Source organism: Phalacrocorax aristotelis, chromosome 8, assembly GCF_949628215.1.
Source record: "Phalacrocorax aristotelis chromosome 8, bGulAri2.1, whole genome shotgun sequence".
NCBI classification, from domain to species: Eukaryota; Metazoa; Chordata; class Aves; order Suliformes; family Phalacrocoracidae; genus Phalacrocorax; species Phalacrocorax aristotelis.
Genome location: NC_134283.1, coordinates 13,810,901 through 13,834,215, shown reverse-complemented (window position 1 = coordinate 13,834,215; position 23,315 = coordinate 13,810,901). Strand labels below are relative to the sequence as shown.

Below are 23,315 nucleotides of genomic sequence, written 5' to 3'. Positions count from 1 at the left end.
AATGACTGTTTCTTTATATCAGAAGAGGTGTCCTGGAGTCTCACCCATTGCATTACAATGCAAAGAATAAGTGTTGCTGTGAACACTGGAGGAGAAAACTCAGGAGCTGCAGGCAAGAGGGAGAAGGAATTCCCCCTCATATGACCAATTTTTTCATTGCCTTTCCCATTATGTTAGGTCACTCACTAGGTTGTGTGTTGTAACTTCAGTGCTGAAATGTTGCAGAAGGGAGTTGATTAGCTTTATGTGTAGATATTGCCAGTGCTGTTGGACCCCCATCCTTCACTGCAGTTCTGTTTTGGTAGGTTTTAATATGCTGATGCAGAGTTTTCCCTTCTAAAAGCATCCAGATTTTCACAATACTTATAAATTAAATAGATTCAACAGAACAACAATCTAAAACTTTTTGGGGAAAAATTAATAGGAACTAAGCAAAAGAAGAAATCAAACCAGCTGCTGACACAGCTGTTTCTTTTCTTGTATAATTCAGTTCAATATAAAGGTACCATATGCTGCTTAAAATGATGATAGGAAAGATGAAATAATTTAAGACAATAACAAGAAAATACATGAATTGTCAGCATTCTGTCAGATTTAAAGAATGAAAGAGACAGGTGTAGTATTGACATGTTTAACTTTGTGTTGTGTTAGCAGTTTTAGTGAGAACAACTTCTGACATGTGCTGAAGTGATGTGAGAACATTTCTGTGTTGCAGACATTGGAGAAGAAGCTGGGAGATCTGTAGGAGTCCAGCAGCCAGCTTTACTGAGAGACAGGAGCCTTGGTTCTGCCATGAAAGACTGCCCATATTGTGGAAAAACTTTCAGAACGTCACATCACTTAAAGGTCCACTTGAGAATACATACAGGTGAGAGGAACAAGTGAGCGGAGCACTCTCGACACATGCCATGTTTGTGGGGGGGTTAACATAATATGTGGCTAGGAGCCTTAATTCCCCATGTAGATTTGGACTCATTAGTTGGAGAAAGTCTTTTGAGAAGGATACATGACAGTCTTAAATAAAAGCACAAGGAATGTGTTGTTGGATAAAGACCACTTTAATAGAATCATCTTTTCCCAGTTGAGGTTATTTCTGTCTCCTTCCCTGCTTCATCACTGTTTCCTTCAATTACCCTTGTCCTTCAATAGGCATAAGCCTATTGGTTTCAGACTCAGTTATACAAACTGCTTCAAAGGCTTCCTTACCATCTGCTTAGGGATCCTGTATGTTTTTCTCAGAGTTTCTATTTTTGTTCCATTTAGCACGTTCATTTTTAACCTCTCACTGTTCATATAAATACATCAGCTTCATGGTTTTACATTTTTTTTCCACTAGAACTCACTCGACTTAGTACTTGCAAGTAGTAAAACCTACCATGTTCTGCACCATGGTAAAACTTACCATGTTTTATTTTAGTAACAGTCACAGCATTTCTACTCTACAGAGACTTACTACTCCTCTGGATTCTTACTTTATTTTGGTATGTCACTCATTGGGTGGACTGCTCTTGATATGAGTAAACTATAACCACTCTGTTCAAGTCATAATACCTTGTTTGCTTAAAGGTATATATGTGCATGGTAAGGTTCATGAAGAGACACAGTATATGTTAAACTCTGACATACGGTGTTGATATCCTTGGGTCCTCTTGACATCACTAAAATTCTATATATGGCCAATGTGATACTGTTTTCTTCCAAGTTGTAGGTATCATAGTAGGCTTTGGGAGAGTATGTAAAACCAGAGATTTAGGATACTTCGCTTCGGAAACAGACATAGTGGGCACTGTAATTGTGGAGTCATTGTCTTTTTGAACCATTCTAAATTAATTTAAGAATTTACTGCTACTTTTCTAATTGATAGGTAAAATAAATTGTTGGAAGAAATACTTTCCAGTTGTACCTCCTACTTGAAAAACTTCACTTTTAATTTTTATTTCACTGAAATACCAAATAAGCAGTATATTCCTTCCTTCCCAAGATCAGCAGTCATGTTTCTCCTATGTGCTTGCGCAGATGTAATACTTAATATTGGGTTTGCAAGTGTGAGGCCTGATTTTGAAAAATTGAAAATGAAGGCTGAAAATTATTTGAGGAAAAAAATTTCATTGTTGAGATGGGAAAATTTGTTCACTGTATTCTTATTCTTCTTTCTTTGGATTGTGGAGTAGGAGTATACCACACTGGTTTCATCTGAATTTTAAAATTTGGCACACTAATGTAGTTTTGTCTGATGGAATTGCAAACCATTTAGGGCAGGAGTATTCTTTTTCATATGTTGGACTTTGTTAAAAAAATAACAACAAAACAAACCCAAACAGAAAAACCAAAAAAAAACCACCCCCCAAAAACCACAGTGAAAACCCTATTTGTGTGCTCTCTAATGTAGGAAAAGTAAAAAAAAAAGGTAGTTACTTCATTCAAAAATAGTCTTGTAGCTATGAGGTGTAAGCAGTTTAACATTTTTACTGTTGGAGATGCAAAGAAAAATTCTTTAAAATAAGCTGAGGATACCCTTCTCTCCCTTTTGTCCCTTTTGCCCCTTTTGCTTTATTATATAGTGGTCATTTTGTTCTTGCTTTAAAGATGGCAGTTATTATGCGTTTGGTATTTTTGGCTTAGAACTAATGGAAAGTAAATTAATTGCAATGGAAATATTCCATAAAATTTGCATATTAAAACTGACAAAAGAAATTAAAACAAGAAAAAAACAAACCATGTATAAAATAAGAAAAAAAACCCCATAGAGTGTTGAAACAACATTTGCAATATATTTAAAAATCATTATAATTTAAAAATAGATAAAGATCAATTTCCATTAGGTTGAGAACAAAGTATTTGTAAATAGTGACAAGAGTATGTTTAAATGGAGCAATGTTTTACATATTGGAAATAATCCTAATAAATATTATAAAAATGTAAATTGGCAAATTACTAGAGTTATTAAATAAAAATTAAGTTGCTTTGCAGTAAATGGAAATGATGTAATAGATACCAGTTATTAAACAAATATTGGTTAACTCATACTTATCAGGGACAGTTTCCTGCCTTTTATGTCACACTCTGTCTTTATTATATGCCTGGATCATATAACTGGCTGATAAAAAACACTTTACTGTGTTTCTCCACTACATTAACTCAATTACTGTTCTTGTTCTCACAGCACCTGTTTGTTAGAGATGAGCTCGAGCAGTTCAGCAGAAGTCAGGTTCCTTCGAGCATCTGTGTGTTTGGAGGCACACGAGTAGGTTGGTTTGGTATGCATGCCAAGACAAGACCCAAAGTCTGATCCAGCCAGGAGGTGCTTCTGTGGTAATTGGCCCAAAGAAGCTAGAGAAGCTGTTTAATCCTCCACAAGAGGAGGAAGCTATGCTGTTTTAGACGAATTAGCTAGTGGCTTGGGTTGATTCATTTTTCTCTTGGATATTTCATGGCTGTAACTTTGTCCACACTGAGTCTCAGCTTCTGTGTAGTTTGCTATGTGTATAAACTTCTGAAGGAAAAAAAAATATCAAGGATTTATTTAGCACACTCAGTTGAGTCCCAACACACAATTGTAGAAGATTTTTCTTCTTATCTAGTTCAATCATATTCAGCCAGGAAGAGCTTTAAGGGGAAGATAGTAAGATATGATTTCTGATTGTTCCCATATGATAAGAAGAAAAGGGCATAATTATGTGAAATCAGTTTCTCTTTCTTGCTCTAAAAGCAGTTGGAGGACGAAAGTTCCTTAGTGCGACCCCAAGAGAACAATCACAGAATTGCAGAATGGTAGGGGTGGGAAGGGACCTCTGGAGATCATCTCATCCAACCCCCCTGCTTGGGCAGGTACACCTTGAGCAGGGGTCACAGGAATGTGTCCAGGCAGGTTTTGAGTTACTCCAGGGAAGGAGACTCCACAGCCTCCCTGGGCAGCCTGTTCCACTGCTCTGTCACCCTCACAGTAAAGAAGTTTTTCCTCATATTGAGGTGGAACTTCCTGTGTTCCAACTTGTGCCTATTGTCCCTTGTCCTGTCGTTGGGCACCTCTGAAAAGAGTCCGGCCCCATCCTCTTGACACCCACCCTTTAGATATTTATAAGTATTGATGTCTTCTCTTCTCCAGGCTGAACAAACCCAGGTCTCTCAGCCTTTCCTCATAAGGGAGGTGCTTCAGTCCTGTGATCGTCTTTGTAGCTCTTCGCTGGACTCTCTCCAGTCGTACCATGTCTTTCTTGAACTACGGGGTCCAGAACTGGACACAGCACTCCAAATGTGGTCTCACTAGGGCAGAGTAGAGGGGGAGGATAACCTCCCTTGACCTGCTGGCCACACTCCTTTTAATGCATCCCAGGATACCACTGGCCTTCTTGGCCACAAGAGCACAGTGCTGGCTCATGGTCAACTTGCTGTCCACCAACACTCCCAAGGTCCTTCTCAGCAGAGCCACCTTCCAGCAGGTCAACCCTCGACCTGTACTGGTGCATGGGGTTGTTTCTCAGCTGGGGCAGGACCCTACAATTGCTCTTGTTGAATTTCATGAGGTTCCCCTCGGCCCAGCTCTCCAGCCTGTCCGGATCTCGCTTAATGGCAGCAGAACCTTCTGGTGTATCAGCTGCTTGCTCCTCCCAGCTTGGTGTCATCAGCAAACTTGCTGAGGTTACACTCTGTCTCCCTCCATCCAGGTCACTGATGAATATGTTGAACAGGACTGGACCCAGCACAGATCCCTGGGGAATACCACTAGTTATGGGCCTCTAACCAGACTCTGCCCCCTGGATCACGACCCTCTGAGCTCTGCTGTTCAGCCAGTTCTCAAGCCACCTCACTGTTCTCTCATCTAACCCACACTTCCTTAGCTTGTCTGTGAGGATGTTATGGGAGACAGTGTCAAAAGCCTTGCTGAAGCTGAGATAAACAGAGGTAAAAAAAGAAAGGAAGGACGCTCAGAGCAAAATGCTTCAGAGCCTCAGGGCTTAGAGAGGACAGACAGAATGCTTGTAGCCCTGCTAGATGACTTCTTTATGTTGATCAGCGAATAAAGATGGGCTATGTGGTCCTGCTTCTTCAGAGCTACCTACTTTAACTCACACAAAATCACTGTGTGAAGAGATGCAGAAACAAGGGCAAAGCATGTATACACACCAGTAGTGCATAGTAGATGTGTGGGTGGACTGACCACTTTGTGATTCAGCTTCCTGGTTATAAAATAATATATAATACAGCTGAGAAGGTTATAACACAAAAGGTTTAGAGATGCTCAGACTTTGTGAAAAAGAAAACCATTTAACTATCTCAGACCCATAATGTGCCATATGCAAATATATCTAGAGTTTCCATTTTTCCCCTCTGGGGGCAGCAATTTAAGGCTCCTTCATTCAGGGAGCCAAGCATTTTTATGCTCTCGAGCACTTAAATTCCCACTGCGATCAAATAAATGGGTGTGGTTTTTACTTTAACATGCCTAGGCCTTTGGACTGCACAGAAACAGTTAAGTGTAAAAAATTAGAATTTCTTATCTTCTGCCTTTGACAAGCAGCACATTATGTAGGGGATGGTTTCAGATTAGCTCTAGCACCTTTTTGCACCTTGTGTTAGCATTCAGAAGCTACTGCAGATGTAGACCAGTTTGCGTTTGTGTGGTCTGTAGCTGCTCAGGTAGATTCCAAGAATGACTGGAACAGTTAAATCCCTTGAGTAATGAAAAAAGAATAACGTGTATGAGTAAAGTAGAGCTCTGAAGAAGGTTTGGGTTGTGCTAAACAGAAGAAACCTAAGAAAGAGAGGGATAGGAGGGAAAAACTTGGCAGGGGTCTGTCCATTGATTGAGAGTATGTTACGATAAGTATGACACACATCTTGCATGTATTAGATGTATTGTATACATTTGCAGTGTTACTGCATTTTCCCTTGGAAATGTGACTAGCCAATTTTAAGACTTGCTTAGATGAACTGATGAAATACAGTAAAAATGGTGCTGGTTTAAATGAATTCAATTCACATTTTCTTCCTAAAAAAAGACTGCCTGTTGCCATTCTCTGAAGGCACTTGTAGTGGGATGAGCAATATGAATAATTAAGGAAAATGGGTATGTGTGCTCCAAGAGGAGACAATTTTGGTATTGAACATCCTTTATTCTTACATTTCTAAGATGAACTAAAAGGACCTTTCATTTCTCTAGATTCCTCCAGATTTCCCATCCTTAACATTGTTCAGCATGCCTTTTCTCCTGTCTTAATGGCATCCCAAACTTTTGTTGAAAATAATTGATTGACTTTAAATTTCCTTAAAAGTTTAAGAGGTAATGTTACAGTATAAATTTCCTACCAAACACTAAGTAGGGAAATATCCATTAGTGAAATTAACTACAGTTTCTAGGTAGCTAACAATGTGCAGTATACAGTAGGGCATGGCTAATGAACACTGCAGTGGGTGATATTTCATTATACAAATTAATGCTCACATTTTAATGGGAAAGTCACATAATGAATCTCAGCTTCAGTGACAGCAATTAGAGACACAGATTGTCCCCTTCTGGACAAGGCACTGTTTAGCAATAAGCAGCTGTGTAAAAAGTCTTCAGGTTTACAACATATATATATGCTTTGGGGGAATTAGTGTACAGTTTATATTAATGTACTGAATCTTCCCTGCAAAGTAACAACCATATTTATCTCTCTGTGTTTTAACTAAGTAAAGACATGTAAAAAGACTAAATAAATATTGCAGGTGGGATATAAATAAAGGAAAATATTCAATTATAAAACTTTATAAAAATTAAAATATTGTAACATCTAGTGCACAATTGAAAAATCTTCAATAAACTGAGTCAAAAGCATCAAAAATCTGTCCTTTTACAGAGTAGGAATAGTATCATCTTTTAGAGAAAAATCACTAGTAAAGGAAAGTAGTAAAGAGAAGAAGTTAACTAGTATTTCTGACAAACAGATTAATTGTGTGGTGAAACATGTGCAGGATCCAAAAATAATCCTACAGAACCTTTGATATTCCATTTGGTTTAAAAAGTGTGAAGTGAATGATTAGAATGATAAAAGAAATTACCGTGTAAGAATAGGCATAATAATGAACTAATTAAACCATACAGCAATTCATTTCTAAAATATCTACTGCACAATGGATAAAATAGGTTATCAATAACTGTTTCAATGGTAAAATAAAAAATGCTGGAAAATGTTTTCAATATTTTCATTAAGCAGTATTCTCTGGAATTGCAAGATGTTTGATTTCTTTTGCTTCGTATGAAAGAAAACTATAGCTTGTTTAGAAATGTATAGGATCAAATTGCAACTCATATTGTGCCTGAGTGACTGTCAAAACCCCACTACTGCCTGCCAGATCATTAGGTGTTGGGGTTCTTGTACTGATGCATGGACCTCGCTGTACTGAGCAGCAGCACTACAAGGAGCAGAGTGGTATACCCCACAAACTCCTTAAGGAATCTTATTTAAAAAGAGGGAGGGCTTTCAGTGGGGAAGAGGAGTGTAGGGTACAGTACAGATTTTTAAGAATCTGGATGTTAAGTATGAAAAATTAAAAGAGAAGCCCACAGCGCTAAATATAAGTAGTTGATTAAGAAGTACAGAAACTTGATAAGGGAAACTAAAAGTAATATTAAAAATATGTATGCAGCCATTAGGGTTATGGAGAACAGGGTAAAGTTTTGTAGATCTGGCAGGTTTAATAATTGGTATCTTGCTAATACTGGACAAGAATGGATAAAAATATATCAACCATAGTATAGAAAACCAAATAGTCTTGTGTTCTGTTCTCAGAAAGAAGCATGATGGTTCTTATAAGTATTTTCCAATGACACAGTTCTGCTATTAAGTAATGAGGCTGTTATGCTGTAGCCCACTACATTTTGATATTTTTTAGAATGGATGAGACTGGGTAACTGATAGATAAAATCTTAAAAACCCTGGCTGAAGAGCTCTCCCAGTCATTAAAGTTCACTTAAAAAAACTAAGTCTTGGAACACAGAGCAAGTTCCAGAGCACTTGTAGTAGTAATAAAGCTCTGGCTATTCTTGTATTTAAAAAAAAAGAAGAATATTAAGACCTTGAAATTATAAATGGACTACCCTGACATAAGTTTTCATATAGAATGAATTTGTTAACTAATTAAGAATTGGTAGCATAGTTAATTCAATTTTTATTTTATGAAAGTAAGTTTTATCAAGTTGCTCACTTTCTCTCAAGGCTTGCGAAAGTAGCTAGTTCTGTGTGACAATCCCCACCCCAAAAACCCACAACCCAGTATCCAGAGATGAAGTGGCACATAAACTGTCAGTTCTGCAAGCAGTGCTTTCAGCTTTATATACTTGGTATTTCATCATTATTTGGAAGAGTATATAAAATCACTGTTGATAAAATTTACCAGTGTCACAAAAAGGTAAGATGCTAAAAATCACGGGGAGGCACTGATTAGTCACTTAGTCAAGTGGGCTCTTTTCAACAATATGAATTTTAAATCAGAAAAACGTAAAGGAACAAATACTAGAGGCGTTGATGAACTGGGCCTAGGATTATGGTAGAGAAGCAACAAAATATGAGCTGTTAGTTGATTGCGATAGCTATGGATGTAAACACAGGCTTGGACTGTATAAGATTAATATCAACTTGAAATTTCATCAGAGCTTTAGTGGGTACCCATAATTTAAAGGGACACTGAAAAATTGGGAAGGGTGTTCCTCTCAAAAGTGAGAGAAGGTGAAGAGGTGACTGGTTTGCCATCTGCAAGTACCTTCCTTAGGGAATAGATTTTCTTTTATTTTAAAAATCTGCTTAATCTAGCAGGGAAGAATGTAGCAATGTTCAGTAGTAAGAAGACGACTCAGGACGAATTCAGGTTAGAAATTTTGAGTAGTGAAAATACATTTTGAGCCGCGAAAATACTTAGCCAGTCAAACAGTTTACCTAGGGACATGCTGGATTCTTCTTATTGCTGTGGTTGAAACAGAGTATGTTGTTTCAACTAAAACAAGTAAATTTTGTTTCAAATTATAGTTATGATTTGATGCAGCAATTATCATGTGAGGGTCTTTGGCCTATGTTGTACAGCAGATCAGACTAGATTATTATAATTGTCCCTTCTAGTCTTAAAATCTGTAATTCTACATATAATCTGGCTGTGGTCTCCTTGTACAGCCAATAGCAGATAATTCCTATGACTAGTATGATCAGACTGCATTCTGAGCAGGACTGGTGATAGCTTGCATAGATTATACATCTGTGTTGTTTATACAACCTACTGTACAAATAGACCTGTTCCTACTGGGCAACATGTCTGTTTCCAGTTATCTACCAAGCTTTTGTGCAGATTTTACAAGCAGCATTGAATTTTTATTGTTTTACTATATCCTGATATAAAATAGTTCTTGTGAGGTGTCTTGTGTCTTGTAAACCAGAGTGGTAGACAGCTCAGAACTGTGATTATGTTGCCCAAAGAAGATATTCTCTATAAGCTTTTTTTTTTTTTACATTGTACACACTGGAATATTCTTTCTACTCCATTGTGAAAAGGTTTGCAGGGATACAAACGGGCAGAGAATTAGCAAAATCAGGATGGTCATTGCCTCTGTGAACAATGAAAAATGACTCTTGGATATGAAATGCAGAGAAAAAGTCATGTTCCCTCACTCCTACATGGCAACGTTAATTTATGTGAACTGATATTAAGTGTTAAATAACTCATCCAGACACTGCTCTTGGAAATATGACCAGGGTAGTCATTGCACTAGGATGAATTCTCTGAAACCTTTCCTCAAAGTATGAGATACAAACAGGTTATCTTCTAAATAAAATCATAGCCTATCTCCCTTGTCCCCTGTAGTATTCTTTGGCCATGTACTATGGCAGCTGCTGAGAAGAGTCCTGGAAATTAGGGGTTCATTGGGTTTTCCATTGAAACTGGCTTGGGTTTTGGTTAGTTTGGTTGAGGTTAGGTTGAGCTTTTTCCACAGCAGCTCATTTTGTCATTTGTACAGGGACTCAACATGGGGCATAGCTGGTTGTTAATTTGAATGGATGAAATAGCATCAAAATATCTGCACAATTACTGAATTTAGGAAATACTGACACACTAAATTTAAAAGATTCAAAGATTATTTACACCATCCTACTCCCTTCTCCCAATGCCTGCCCTCAAAATAGCAGCAGTTAAGATTGCTTTGAAGTAAACTAATCACTGCCAATATTTGGATCTAAAAGAGAAGAGAGACATTTTGAATAGTTCCCTTTGAACAATGTTATTTGGCCAGTCCTGTATTGTAAAGGTGGCGCAGTTGAGTCCAATTTCAGGCCTTTAGCTTTAGATCCCATTTATAGCCATGCAAGAGGTGGGAGCACCACAGAGGCAACGTACTAAGGCTAGGAGAGATTTGAACTTTTATCACACTGTCTCAGTCAGTGTCTTCTTTCAGTCCAATGCTTATGTTGTTGCTGGCAAGCTGTGTCCAGATCTCCTCTGCTGAAAGGAAGCTCACTCAGTGGAGAGGCCTTCGTGCAGAAAATGTAATGACTTCAAGGCTTAGCAATTCCGAATAAGAGTATGCTGTTGTGAGAATGCTGTTGTGCCCAGTGCTTTAGACTGAAGCTACTTTAGAAGTGCAAAATATTACTACTGTATCCTCTAGCTGGCATATTTTACTCACTTATACCCATTTTTACATATACTTTTTACTTTGAGAAGCTCTTACGTGTTTTTAGCAACATCAGTGCAGCCTATATTGCAAAATTCTCCTCCTCCCTGCAGAAGTAGTTATCCAACAGTTGACATAGTGCCTGCAATGCTGGGACACACTTTTAATGGTGTCACTTTATGTGTAATGCACACACTGAACTATCATTAGAATAAAAGGAAGTGCTCAATATAATTGTGTTAAAGATTTCCATAAAGGCATAGGGGATGCTGAGGAACAGCTTTTCAGTTAAGAAGAATGAAAGCTCAAAAGTGAGAACATTTAAACTTATAAAGTCTGGTACTTGTTTTTCCCCGGTCTGATTGCTTCTTAGGCAGCAATTGAAATACCCAAGCTGTGTCAGAGGTCACTAGTGACTGTTGACAGTAACTGGTGGGACAAACGTCAGAATAACAGAAAATGGCTTAAAAATATTGCAGTATGCACATGCTGTAAAACCAGCATTAATGTTTGTCCACATTCTAACTCGCAACACAGATGTCAGAGTTTGCGCACTCCCAAACAGCCCTGTAGAAATGCAAAAAAATAGAGAGCCAGTGTCTTCTGTCCCCTTGTCCCTACCCTAAAAAGCCTGGGTGTGTGTACTCAGACTCTCACCTGACGCCAGGGAAGCCCAGAAGGAGGTGATCCATCTCAGTTTAGTGACTCTTGCATGTCGGTAGGAACCATTTGCTTTTGCACAACTCCCACTGAAACACAGCCCCTACTTCTCATTAGTGGAGCACCAGAACTTAATTAGGTGATTGTGGAAGTCTCAGAAGTTGCACTGAAATGTTTAAATCTGATTTCTTCTGTTAAGCTCTGTGGACCCAGGCCTAAAGCATGAACCATGCTAATTACTACCTCTTCCTCTGCTGAACACCTCTTGTTTGAGGTGCTGTACTTTTCTCCGCTAAAAAGGTCGATTAATGTGGTTGATGTAAAGCTCTCATGTCTCACCGTTTAGCTTTAGGATTACATTATGGATTTAGAATTTCCATTGCTTGTAATTTACTTCAGCCCCATTTGAATTGCAGCACATATCCAGCTCCTCTTCATGGTCAGTAAGCCTACTCGCGCAGTGCTATACGGTCATTTGAGTGTTCTGGTGTTGCATCTCATTAGGAAGTTCCTGCGATCAGTGAGAGGAGCAGCTTCCCAAGTATTTACCAGCCTTTCAGTTGAGCCTGGAGCTTAAATAACAGAAGTTTGAAAGCCTTTCAATTTTGTTTTAAGCAGATTTTGAGGTTATTTGAAAATGGGTAACTTTCCAGCTGGTTTGGTGAACTACATAATATTATATAGCATTTTTACTGTGGAGGAAGTTTTCATAACAAATATTTCCATCATACCATTTGGGGAAGGCTTGCCTTTCTCTTTTGGATAACGTAGGGAAAAAAAGCTACATAGAGAAGAAAGTTTCTACATCTTATTGAGCTGTCTCATAGAAATAATTGCCAGTATTGGCAGCTCACAGGTCTTTCAGATTCTTGTCGCTTTTAGTAAGGATTTCTGTCTTTCCTCCTTTAAAAGAAACTCTACATTGCTAACAAGTACTCTACAAAAGTTTAGATGTACGTGTACTTAGATGTTATTTTTGGATATGCCTTTATGGTTGTATGTGAATATTTATTATACGTGTAATATTTTCTAGCTCTTTTAAAGCATAGGAAGAACAATAAAAGTTTAGTGTGGGATTCAAATATTTATTTAATGCATGAAAATCATCTTTTATGTTTTAAAACTCTATTCAAACTAATCCTAGAAAAGTGCTTATGGTAGGTAAATTGCACCTTTTACTACTTAAGCATTAGAAATGCCATTAGTACAAATTTAAAGGACTGAAAAAAACAGTAGATATTGCTAATTTCAAATACAGAAACTAAATCTATTTTGTACTTTTTATTACTCGATTTCTTTTTTATTTTATTGACTACTTTTTATTTTAACTATATGTTCTTACATGCTGCAATCATAATGTAGTGTAATGATATTAATATTTTATAGAATCTGTATTTATAGTTCTTTATTTAGAAACAATGCAGTAGGTCTGCAGATCTTTGAATCCTTCTGGAATGGTGCCCTCCAAATAATGATAAATTACTTGTGCAGTATGCCATTTGCTAATTATATCCATGATTTACTGCAGAGCAAGACTTAAATCATTCATTTCAGTCTTGCGTAACAGTGCCATAAAATTTTTAGGTTTAAAAATGGTTTCCATGTGTATAATTTAAACAAATTTTAGAGCAATTGTATACACAAAATATTGCAACCATCCATTTGTTACATTCTTTGTCTGTCTTTTTTTTAAACTTGTACTTTTAATGATTACTGTGGTTGAAATTGTTATGCTTCATTTTCATAATCATAGCTTTTAATTCTACAACAGTTTCTACATGTTAGATTAAGAAAAATATGGCTAATTGTGTGTAGATACCATGTCATTCCTGAATAGCCCCAGATTCTGGAAACCCATTTTAGAAATATTCAGTTTATGAATTAGTCTTCAATTAAAGGCATTTCTTTTTTAAAAGTGAATTATTAGCACTAAGATTGTCTTGTTTTCAAGCAGCCAATGTTGATTTTTTTTCTTTGCTCATCACTGTACACCAAAGTACAGTTAACTCTCTTTCTTTATACCTTTCTCTTTATTCATACCTATAGGTGAGAAGCCTTACAAGTGTCCGCATTGTGATTACGCTGGTACTCAGTCTGCATCCCTCAAATACCACTTGGAACGGCACCATCGGGAGCGGCAGAATGGAGCAGGACCACTCTCTGGGCAGACTGCAAGTCAAGAACACAAAGATGAGACATCAAGTAAAAGTTCAGTGTTTATTAGACCAGATATATTGAGAGGAGCCTTCAAGGGGCTTCCCAGTATTGATTTCCGAAGTGGCATGGTCTCACAACAGTGGACATCAGGAATGCTGTCTTCTGGAGATCAGCAAGGACAAGCAGCTGGCATGTCATCTGAAGTATCTTCAGAAAATATGAAGGGTTCAGACATATCTTCCAAAGGAACGCACTTCTCTGAACTTGGCCGTGCTTACCAGAACATGGTTGGGAATGGTGTGAACTTTCAAGGGTCTTTGCAAGCTTTCATGGACAACTTTGTCCTAAGTTCCTTGAAGAAAGAAAAAGAAATGAAGGATAAAGCTCTCTCAGATCCACTTTCAGCAAAAGCTCTGGGCTCAGATGGTGGCGAGGAAAAGATAAATAGCAAGTCCTCACAGCGAAAAACAGAGAAGTCACAATATGAACCTCTTGACTTATCCGTAAGGCCAGATGCAGCCTCCCTTCCAGGTTCATCTGTTACTGTGCAAGATAATATTGCTTGGCATGGCTGCTTATTTTGTTCCTTTACAACTTCGTCTATGGAACTAATGGCACTGCACCTCCAGGCCAATCACTTGGGCAAGGCTAAACGTAAAGACAACATCATAGGGAACAACAAAGACCAATCTAGAGAAGCCTCAGCCTCGGTTAATAAAGTGAGCTTGCTCCCCTCTTCTGTGCAGTCCAGCAAGGAGGCGGTAGTTTCAAACATGCTGAGCCAGCTGGACTCAGCTTCTGAGAAAATGACCCAAGGACAAAATAAAGAGACACTGGGAGAGCAAAAGAGCACTGCCTGGCCCAGCCACATGGAATCTACTTTTTGTAATTTTACAACAGACTTCTATAAGCAGTTTGGTGTTTATCCTGGTGTTATTGGCACGGGAACACAAAATTCCTGCACCAGTAATGAATCCGAAGTAAAAACACAGTCCGAAGATGACCCAAATGTTCTGCTTTCTGACTCTGTAAATAAAAGTGCTACTGATGACCTTTCTGACATAGCTTCATCTGAGGATATGGAATCTTCCAAGGAAGAAAACATTGAAGATGAGGACATTGACACAGAACCAGATATTATGAATAAGAAGTTGTCTGCCCTAAATAAAGAAAGCAGTGAAGGAGGTGACAATATACAAAGTGCAGCCACCTCACAACCGACACAAGGGCTTGTATCACCACTGCCACAAGCGTCAGAAAAGCAGTGGCACAGTCAGAATCTTCTATCCTCCCATGAAACTGCACAAGGAGTGATGAAACCGGAACAAGTTCAGGGTCCACAGGTCCTGGAGAAGCAGATGAACATGTTGTCAGTCCTAAGAGCTTACAGCTCTGATGGCTTAGCAGCCTTTAATGGACTTGCAAGTAGCACAGCAACTAGTGGATGTATCAAGAGACCTGACTTGTGTGGTAAGTTTTAGACCTTCTTTTAGACCATTTCAGAAAACACTTGTGCAGAACCATGAAGCTGCTCTTTAAATATATTTAGTCATGTTTGTTAGTAATACAATTTTTAAATGTTAAACCCTGTGGGCCAAATTCTAGTCTTATATGTGGTCTACTCCATTGAAATCAGCAGTGCTGCATGCATATACTTATACAGGATTTTAGAAGGAACTTGCTTTTTAACTAGAGTAGCAGCAATATAGACTACCTGTGCTAGTGGCATCTGAAGGGGATACTTACTGCTTTAGCATACTCAAAGAAGGAAAAAGTTTTTAAAACGTACATGGTAACTTGCAAACTTTTCAGTATTTTGATTAAGTAAGAACCAAGAAAACACTGGATGCTTTGCCAAGCAAACCTTGCTTGCTTTCTCTCACTCTCTTTCTTTTGCTTGTTTTGTTTCCTTTCTGTGAATTGGGGTATGTTCAATTACCACAATATTAATGAAATGAAAGGCCAGGTGCATGGAATGCATCTACCTGTGGTGAAGAGCCTTTGTTTTTTTTCTTTTCTTGCCCTACCTCTTTTTTAAATTCTATTTTCTGGTTTGTTTCAATGGCACCCATACAGTAGTTGCCCTTGGCCATTTTCACTATTCTAACTTGAAGTTGTACAAATTGTGATTTGCCTAATTAAGAATATGCCTTCAGGTAATTAAAAAAAAAATACAACACACCAAACAAACAAAACCACCTTCTACCTTTATTAGTCTCTGATTTACAAAACTGCAGTTTTACTTCCTCATATCACACACATCATATTTGACAAAAATAAGAGTTAAATCTATTTGAAACAAATGAGAATGTGGATTTTTTCAGTTTATCTCCTATTTTGTCAGCATAGTTCTTGTTTGAAAGAGCTTTTAGAGTGTAAATCCTTTGAAAAAGAGTATCACTTTAAAAAGCAGAGTCAGCAAAGGACACAAACTTCAGTAATGCTCATTTCACTTAACCTTCAAACTAATCAGAAAACTCATTGTCAAGAGCTGAACATGCATAATAAAATGTATTCAAGTTAAAAAAAATAAAAGAAAATGTGGTCAACAGTTTAAAGCCTGACAATTTAAAATGAAACCCTAAATCTGCAAACACTTAGGAGTGGTTACCCTGGTTAACTTAAGGTTAGTTGGAGCTTTGTTTGGCTTTACTAGGATAGTATATGTGCTTAAAGCCATAACCCCTTCTTCAGGCCCCTCTCTGCTTTTCCAAGTGTATTAGTTGATCTGATAAAAAAGTCTGATTTCTCCTTACAAAGTTTATCTCACTTGTATTCTTAGAGCATTATGGCTTCACAGTGTTGTCATTACTTAAACTGAATCACAAGCCCAAGTATCTGATGGCCTTCCCTGTAAACTTCTGTGTCTTGGTGCACAAAGAACCAGTTCAGATAGTTGGAAATACTCACAAATTCTTCAAAATCAGTTGTTACATAACTGATATTTTGAAAATAGTTGATAGTTGGTTTAATTTGCAGTTGGTGAAATCCTACTTGATTTTTTTTCTCTCTATCTGTGGAGTACAATCAATCAGTTACAAAAAAATGCAGCAGAGTAAATAAATTGGAAAACTAAGATTAGTTGCTTTGTACAGAATATCTTTATACTTCTTCCCAGACATACGTTTTTTAAAACAACAACAAAAAAACCCTCTAACATTATTATTGAAATGAGGTCATGTTACTTCCATTAGTTTTTTGTTTCATCTTCCAATCAATTCAGCAGACATTTTATGATGGCTTGAGTTTATATGATTTTAAAGACCATATCCCTTTCACAGGCTCTGCTCAGTGATAATGGATTTGATTTGAAGTATGAATGAAAAAAAACAACAGAAGCTTGTCTGTTCTACTTTTTAAGCCATTTTTTAATGGAAAACACAGTGCAAGTCCGCCTTTCTCTCCCCTCCAGAAATAGCTTTTTAAAATTCTTTACTGACATTCTATTGAGTGTTTGCAGAATATACGTATTAAAGCTGACTATTTAAATATATTATTTAATTTTTCTCAATATCTCACAGTGAAAGTGGATGAGTATGAACAAGCCCCGTGTCGGTAGTTCTTTTTTCATTTGGTTGGTGTGGACAGCACCCACTTGAAAGTAGTGGTTTTGGGGAGTTTTCATTTTCTCAGTGACATTTTATACTGTGAAATCACACTCCATCTGTGCATGCTAGTGCGGGGAATCTCACCTGATGTTTCTGCACTTGCAGATTAGCCATCAGGAGCACCATGTTCATTTATTAGCCTTCATTCCCTCTTGCACAAAGGCCAAGACCTTAGTCATGGCTTCATTTGTCTCTCCTGCTGCCTGAGAGATCAGAAAACGTGAGACCCACCTCCAGCACCCGATTCCAGGGCATGATTCTTGTGTTCCTTGGTATTTTGGGAGACTCTGCGCATTTGCCTTCCTTTTTACAGCCAGTGATGTGTGGGTTGTTGGCATCTCAAGGGAGAACACTGATACACTTGATAGAGTCCTTGCAAAATCAAGACAGCAAGGTGTGGTGCTCTTTCTGCAGTCAGAATACAGTGGAAATAAAATTGAAATAAAATTTCTCAGCTTCAGTTAGCTGAGATTGCATCTTTGATTGGCCACAATAATTGAGTTAAATTTCTGGCTGCATAAAAACAAGCTGGGATTTTCAGTGATCCATGTGGATCATTTTTAGTTGGCAGATTTCACCTTAAGATAATGGGTCAGTTTTTAAGCACAAATCTTGGCACATAAAAGGTTTAATTTCCAGAGGAGAATGTCACCAACTCATGTTGTTGTTTTGGAAAGTCAACACACATGGGGGAAGCAGTCCTCAGTTTCCCTCTATGTAGACTGAAAGAGACTGATGTACACATAATTCATTAATGCTCCTATCATGCTTCAGGCTGTAGGGATGAAAGAGACAATTAGGAAAGAACCATAATTACTGCATAATACAGAAATTTCCATGTCAAAATACTGCTGAGAAAAATAATAAATTTTTGTAATATTTCTCCTTTACATATATAGCAGAACAGGAAAGAACAGAAAGAAAGAAAGAAATACGACTGATAAATTTAGAGTTACTCCTGACCCGTACTTGGTTTTGGAGTCTCAAGTGACTATACCTAGGAGCCAATCTTGTTGATCTTTGCTACCATGCAGTTTCTAAGAAGACATGCCTTTCCTTGCTGCTTGGCAGCCAGTAGCCCAGAGTGGAGGGGGAGCCCAGGGTGATGGCTCCATGGCTTTGTAGCTATCTTCAGCATCTGTGTACTCTGTTTCCACAGCCCTTGCTCATTCATGAAGTTTTGCTTGGAGGTTCTAGATCTACTTTGTATTTAAGTTTTGGAAGATCTGTTTTCCTTTGCATTTGTGCTCTTCTCTTTCTCTGCTTGTCTTCCCATATACATGTAGTTGTATTGCAATAATGTTGTACCTCCTGTTCCAAGTCATTAATTTACACATGATTTACACAGCATCTATTTATGACCCTTTCCTTTCTCTCTCTCCTCCTATTTAAAATTTTTCTGCTTTGTGTCTAAGATGGTAAAATTTCCCTACTTGCATTTTCTGCTTGGGAAGTACTTAGGCTTCCAAAGAAGAGCTGGTGGGCTACAGAACTATAGGCCAGAGCTAGTCCTGGGCATTAGCTGGTTGCTTGATGGGTTGGTGCTGTTGGACCCACAGTTAATGATGTCCAAAAGTATTAGTTCCGTGTTGTCTCTATACATGTAATTTACTTCCATTCATGCTGCTTTCCTCTGCAATTAGAGCTGTTTTCTCCTGCATAGGCTCCACCCCATTATCACTTCTTTCACTCTGTATGAAAACAAGGCAGGACCCTTCTGATGTGAGGTAGCAGCTTTGGAGTTCTGATCCTGCAAAGGGCTGAGCACTTTCAGTTTCCTTTGAAGCAGAAAGTGTTCAACATTGCACGGAATTATTAAAATGTTCAGCATTGTAACTTTCTGAAATACCTTCCAAATGTGGAACTGCAGCACAGACAAGAGGGCTGGGCAAGGGGAAGATCAATTGTGGCAGATTATTACAGCTTTACTGTAACATAATTATAGTGCTCTACCCCACTGTTTAAATAGTGAATTTAGTTGTTGTAAATTGCTTATTGCCACAGGTGTCAAAACTAAAAAGATTATAATGCTAACCCCTTCAGAACTACTACCAAATATAAAATACAGAAAAATATTTTTAATTCTTTGTAGTGGCTTCACTTGAATCCTTATTGCTTATTGAAGCTCTTAAATTATAAAATCTGTATTAAACAGAAGCAAAAGGCCTGATACATCCAAGCTCTAGGACAGCTACAGGGCAATGGAAGGTCATCCCACTGCAGCAACGTGTAGTACTCCTGCCCATTTAAAGTATCATCTAATGCGCTTAAATAACCCAACATTTTGTCCTGATCTGTAGTTGAAGGAGTAACCTGCATATTTGTTTCCTTCAAGGCAGAATGAAATTATATGGAATTTTTAGTGCAGACTTTTCTCTACCCCATTATGGTTATTTTGAAGAGGTTTCTTTAGTTTCTGTTAGGAGGTCCAAGGCCTGCTTTTAGTGTACGAACTGTACTGCTGAACAGGAGATCAGCACCTCGGCCCCACGCCTGGGTTTTTGCCGCACTTCTGGATGTCACAGTGCAATTTGCATGGCAATATCAAACCAAACTCATACGGCATGCTTCCTTCTTTTTAATTAACTGGGAATGCCAGTGATCCAGTGAAGTTTGTGTTGCTGGATAAAAGGGCTGGTCTGTGAATAGCATTGTATTTGCCAAATGGTTTGCTAGTCATTTCAGTACAAACAAATGGATGGTGTCTGTAAGTCTGCAAACACTGTTGACATTTAGCCTTGTTTATGTTACTTTCCTTTTGCTGCATATTTTTGGCTAGAAAAGATACTGTCTGAATCAACATTGACTTCCTAAGCAGAAGCTAAGAACCCAATCTTGCATCCCTCATTCTTGATGAGTGGGACTACTTAAATAACTAAGGCTTGCAGAATCAAGTCCTATGTTTGTTTGACTTTAAATTTCATTGCTATATTAATGTAATTTAATTTTATTGTATTTTGTTGTATCAGAAATCGGTCAGGTTCAGTATCACTGTTTTGTTTACTGTTGAAAACTTTCGTTTCTTACTATTTTTCATATTGCGGTGTAACGTTCCCATTCCATTTATGTTTCTGGAAATTAACCCCTAAAATATCTGAAACAGCTAAGTGCTGAGTACCTTCTATTCCCAGTGAAACTGGAGGGAGGAATTCAGTCCCTCCTAGCACCAGATCTGAAAGGGGGATTGTGTTTGCAAAAGGAGGCCTTGGTATGTGCCTTGATTTCAGACATCAGTGGCCAGCCGCACCAAGGCAAATCCCTAGCACAGAAAGGCTTTTCTTTTCTTTGCAGAGACAAAGTAATGATGTAAGCTTAGAGCTGTATGATTTTACTCTAAGTTTCATCTCCCAAACAACATATTCTTATTGTTTTTGTCATATCCAGGTCAAATTTAAATTATGATTTAGGATTAGGCAGAGGCATAGAGATGTTTCCAGGTCTTTCCAAAGTGAGGCAATGCTCTGGTTTGTGTTTCAGTTCAGGAATATATATTCTTGTGTCTGAGGTATAGTATTTCCTGTAACTACTCAAAAACACGAACAATTTAGACATCCTTATAAGTTAAAACTTAAGTGTACAATTAATACCTATTATGAGGCCAATTTTAAAGAGTCAGTTGGACAGCAATTATAATTTTATGTTACAGGCTTTCAGAAATAAATAACCAAATTCATCTTTGTAATCTAGGGAACTAAAGATATCTTTATGCAGAGACGATCTTGTTATGCACAGTTTTGCATATCTGGAATTTCTGAGGTTTGCTCCAGCCTATGTAGATACCTGTAGTACCAGGGATAAATAATTACCTGAGGCTTATTAATTGTTTCAGCAAAGAAAAAAAAAAACCTTAAGTGTAAGCATTAATATATATACACAATACATCCACAATATATAACAACCCTTCATAATAGTACAAAAATAGAGGTCTTGAATATGTTCTGTTATTTATGTGTTTGGCAAGCTTAGGGAATGGACTTTAGTAAGAGTGAAAATTCTCTTAACATTTTTAAGGTTATTTATTGTCATTTCTATTTGAGTTTTTAATGGTCATGTATTTTGTAATGCTTTAGCAGGAAAAAATACTGCAGTTATCTTTTTTCATATTCTTTAAGCAATATTTCTAGCTTAATATATTGTGCCAGGTTTTCCAATATTAACCAAGAAAGACAGTAAAACTCAATGAACAGCACTCTGACATCCACAATTTAAAACCTGTGATTGAAGTGAAATGTATAAACTTCTAGTGGGTTATCATGTGCTTTGGAATAGAGTATTGTTGGAAGTAATTAGAAAATATATTAAGGTTTCCTGGTAATGAAGGTATGTAAGTTTTAATAATTGTTGCTTTCTGAATAAGTGTCAAACTATATCTTTAAATGTATATTGAGTTACAAGTTAGGTCACTTCTGAATGGAATGTAAAACAATACTAAAATGCTTCAATAACTTATCTCAGTGTTGCTAATAAAAAAAAAAGCTGTTAACCATTAGTGCAGTTTTGAGTCATTTTGTTAATTCATTCAAGAAAACTCTCTGAGAAACTGTTGTACCTTTTGGTAGACCGAAGACCACTCATGCAATCCATGGTTGCTTGATGCTTTGAGAGGCAAACTCTGCAAAGCTCCTTGTTGGCCTTGTAAAGGCTATTTATTAAAAACGCAGTCTTCTAAGGAAGGAGTGGTTTGTCAGAATGATGCCATGTATGGTTAGGCAGGTATGTAAAGAGAGGCATTAGACTTGTTTCCTCTGACACAGAGAATATCTTGGGAATGTGGGACCTGTTTCTCCTCTGTCACTATTAAAATCCACCAGAAATATTTGTGGAGGCCACTGGGTTAAAAATGAGTAATATGGGATGGATTAAGCGTGCAAGTGTTAGTGTCTGGGTGCTTGGCCAGGGTGAGTTACTTATCTGGGTCCAGTCCTGCAGCGGGAAATATAGCCTTAGTGAGTAATGGGTATGCAACAACTATGCCAGCAGAGAAATACCAGGAGCATACAGCCCGTGAGTGATCTTTCTTGGTTAATCTTGCCTAGCCTTACATTAAGTCACAGTCTTCAATACTGCAGATAGCACTGAACTCTCCTTTTTGTTTCCCATGGAAAGAATGTGACTAGCCTCTTTCCTCAGACCCACGTACGATTCACCCAAGGTAAAGCGAGCATAGGATAACAAGCAACCAGTTGCATCAGTTCCAGTCGTATCACTTAGGCCTATGGTAAGTGTTTCCAGCATGGGACCCATAAGAAGTGGCCTGTTGTTCGGTGCACCGCTGAGTACGCAATGGAAGCTAAAGGAAAACATGACTAGGGCTCCCAGTGTCACATCTTCACTAATGCTGTCAGTTTTGAATAGCATATTGGTACTTTTTATTTATGCCACCAAAACACCATGAGTCAGGACCTGACATTTTAGTGTTCTGTGTCATACTGAGAAAAATCTGTATTTCAGCAGTAGGACAATTATATTATTTTGGACAGGCTAGAAATAATACAGAATTTGTGAGACAACTGTAACATTTATCCAGACTCAGTGTGAGATTGTTCTTCCTTTTATTTGGAGACCACTTCCAAAAAAGTATCAGCTAGGAGCAAAGTAAAAAGAAGACAAGAAAAAGTGGCAGTTATGAATCCATTTAACCCCCATAGGGTATAATCTCATCTTGTGTAATACCACTGGCTGTTACATGCCTAAACTTCTATGCAGTGAGCTGTGAATATAGTCCTTCTTGTCCTGTGGGCAATATGACTAAGGTAAAAATATCTCTGTAATACAATGGAGCATTTGTCTGAACGGCGTAACCTAAGGTCCATAACATCAAATCTAAAGTTGTAATTATACAGCTGCAGTCACACCACTCAAGTGAGGGCTGTGTCAGCACTTGTATTATATAAGGAATCCTGTTTTCAAGGGTTGATGAGTCATATGCAAAAAACATTTCTCACTAAACAATTGTCCTGGTTGTTCTGAGGCAATGTCTAGGTACGGGGTTTTCCCCAGTAGGACGTGGTCATGTCTTCTGCAATATGCCATGGCTTAATTTGGCAGTTTATTTTGCTAATGAATGTATCTTTTTCCAAGCTAGGAAATTACCTAGAATTTGGGGGGTTTGTGCATTTTTATTATTGTCAAAACACAAACTAGTGGGAAAAAACCCAGGGAGGGTAAGGTCTTCATTAACAAAGATTATAACAGGTGAAATGTCCCTTTCTCAGAAATTAGAGAATTAGGATTCTTTTCCTGGATTGTCA

At 37.8% G+C, this 23,315-nt stretch overlaps 1 protein-coding gene across 1 annotated transcript in view; it reads left to right on the top strand.

Moving 5' to 3' along the window:
* ZNF536 (zinc finger protein 536) overlaps nucleotides 1-23,315 on the top strand; it is a 299,046-nt gene that overhangs the window by 159,827 nt on the left and 115,904 nt on the right. Inside the window, exons 6-7 of the mRNA XM_075101471.1 lie at nucleotides 716-868; nucleotides 13,346-14,926. Of these exons, the coding sequence (XP_074957572.1) occupies nucleotides 716-868; nucleotides 13,346-14,926 (1,734 nt within the window). The remainder of the gene's footprint in view (nucleotides 1-715; nucleotides 869-13,345; nucleotides 14,927-23,315) is intronic.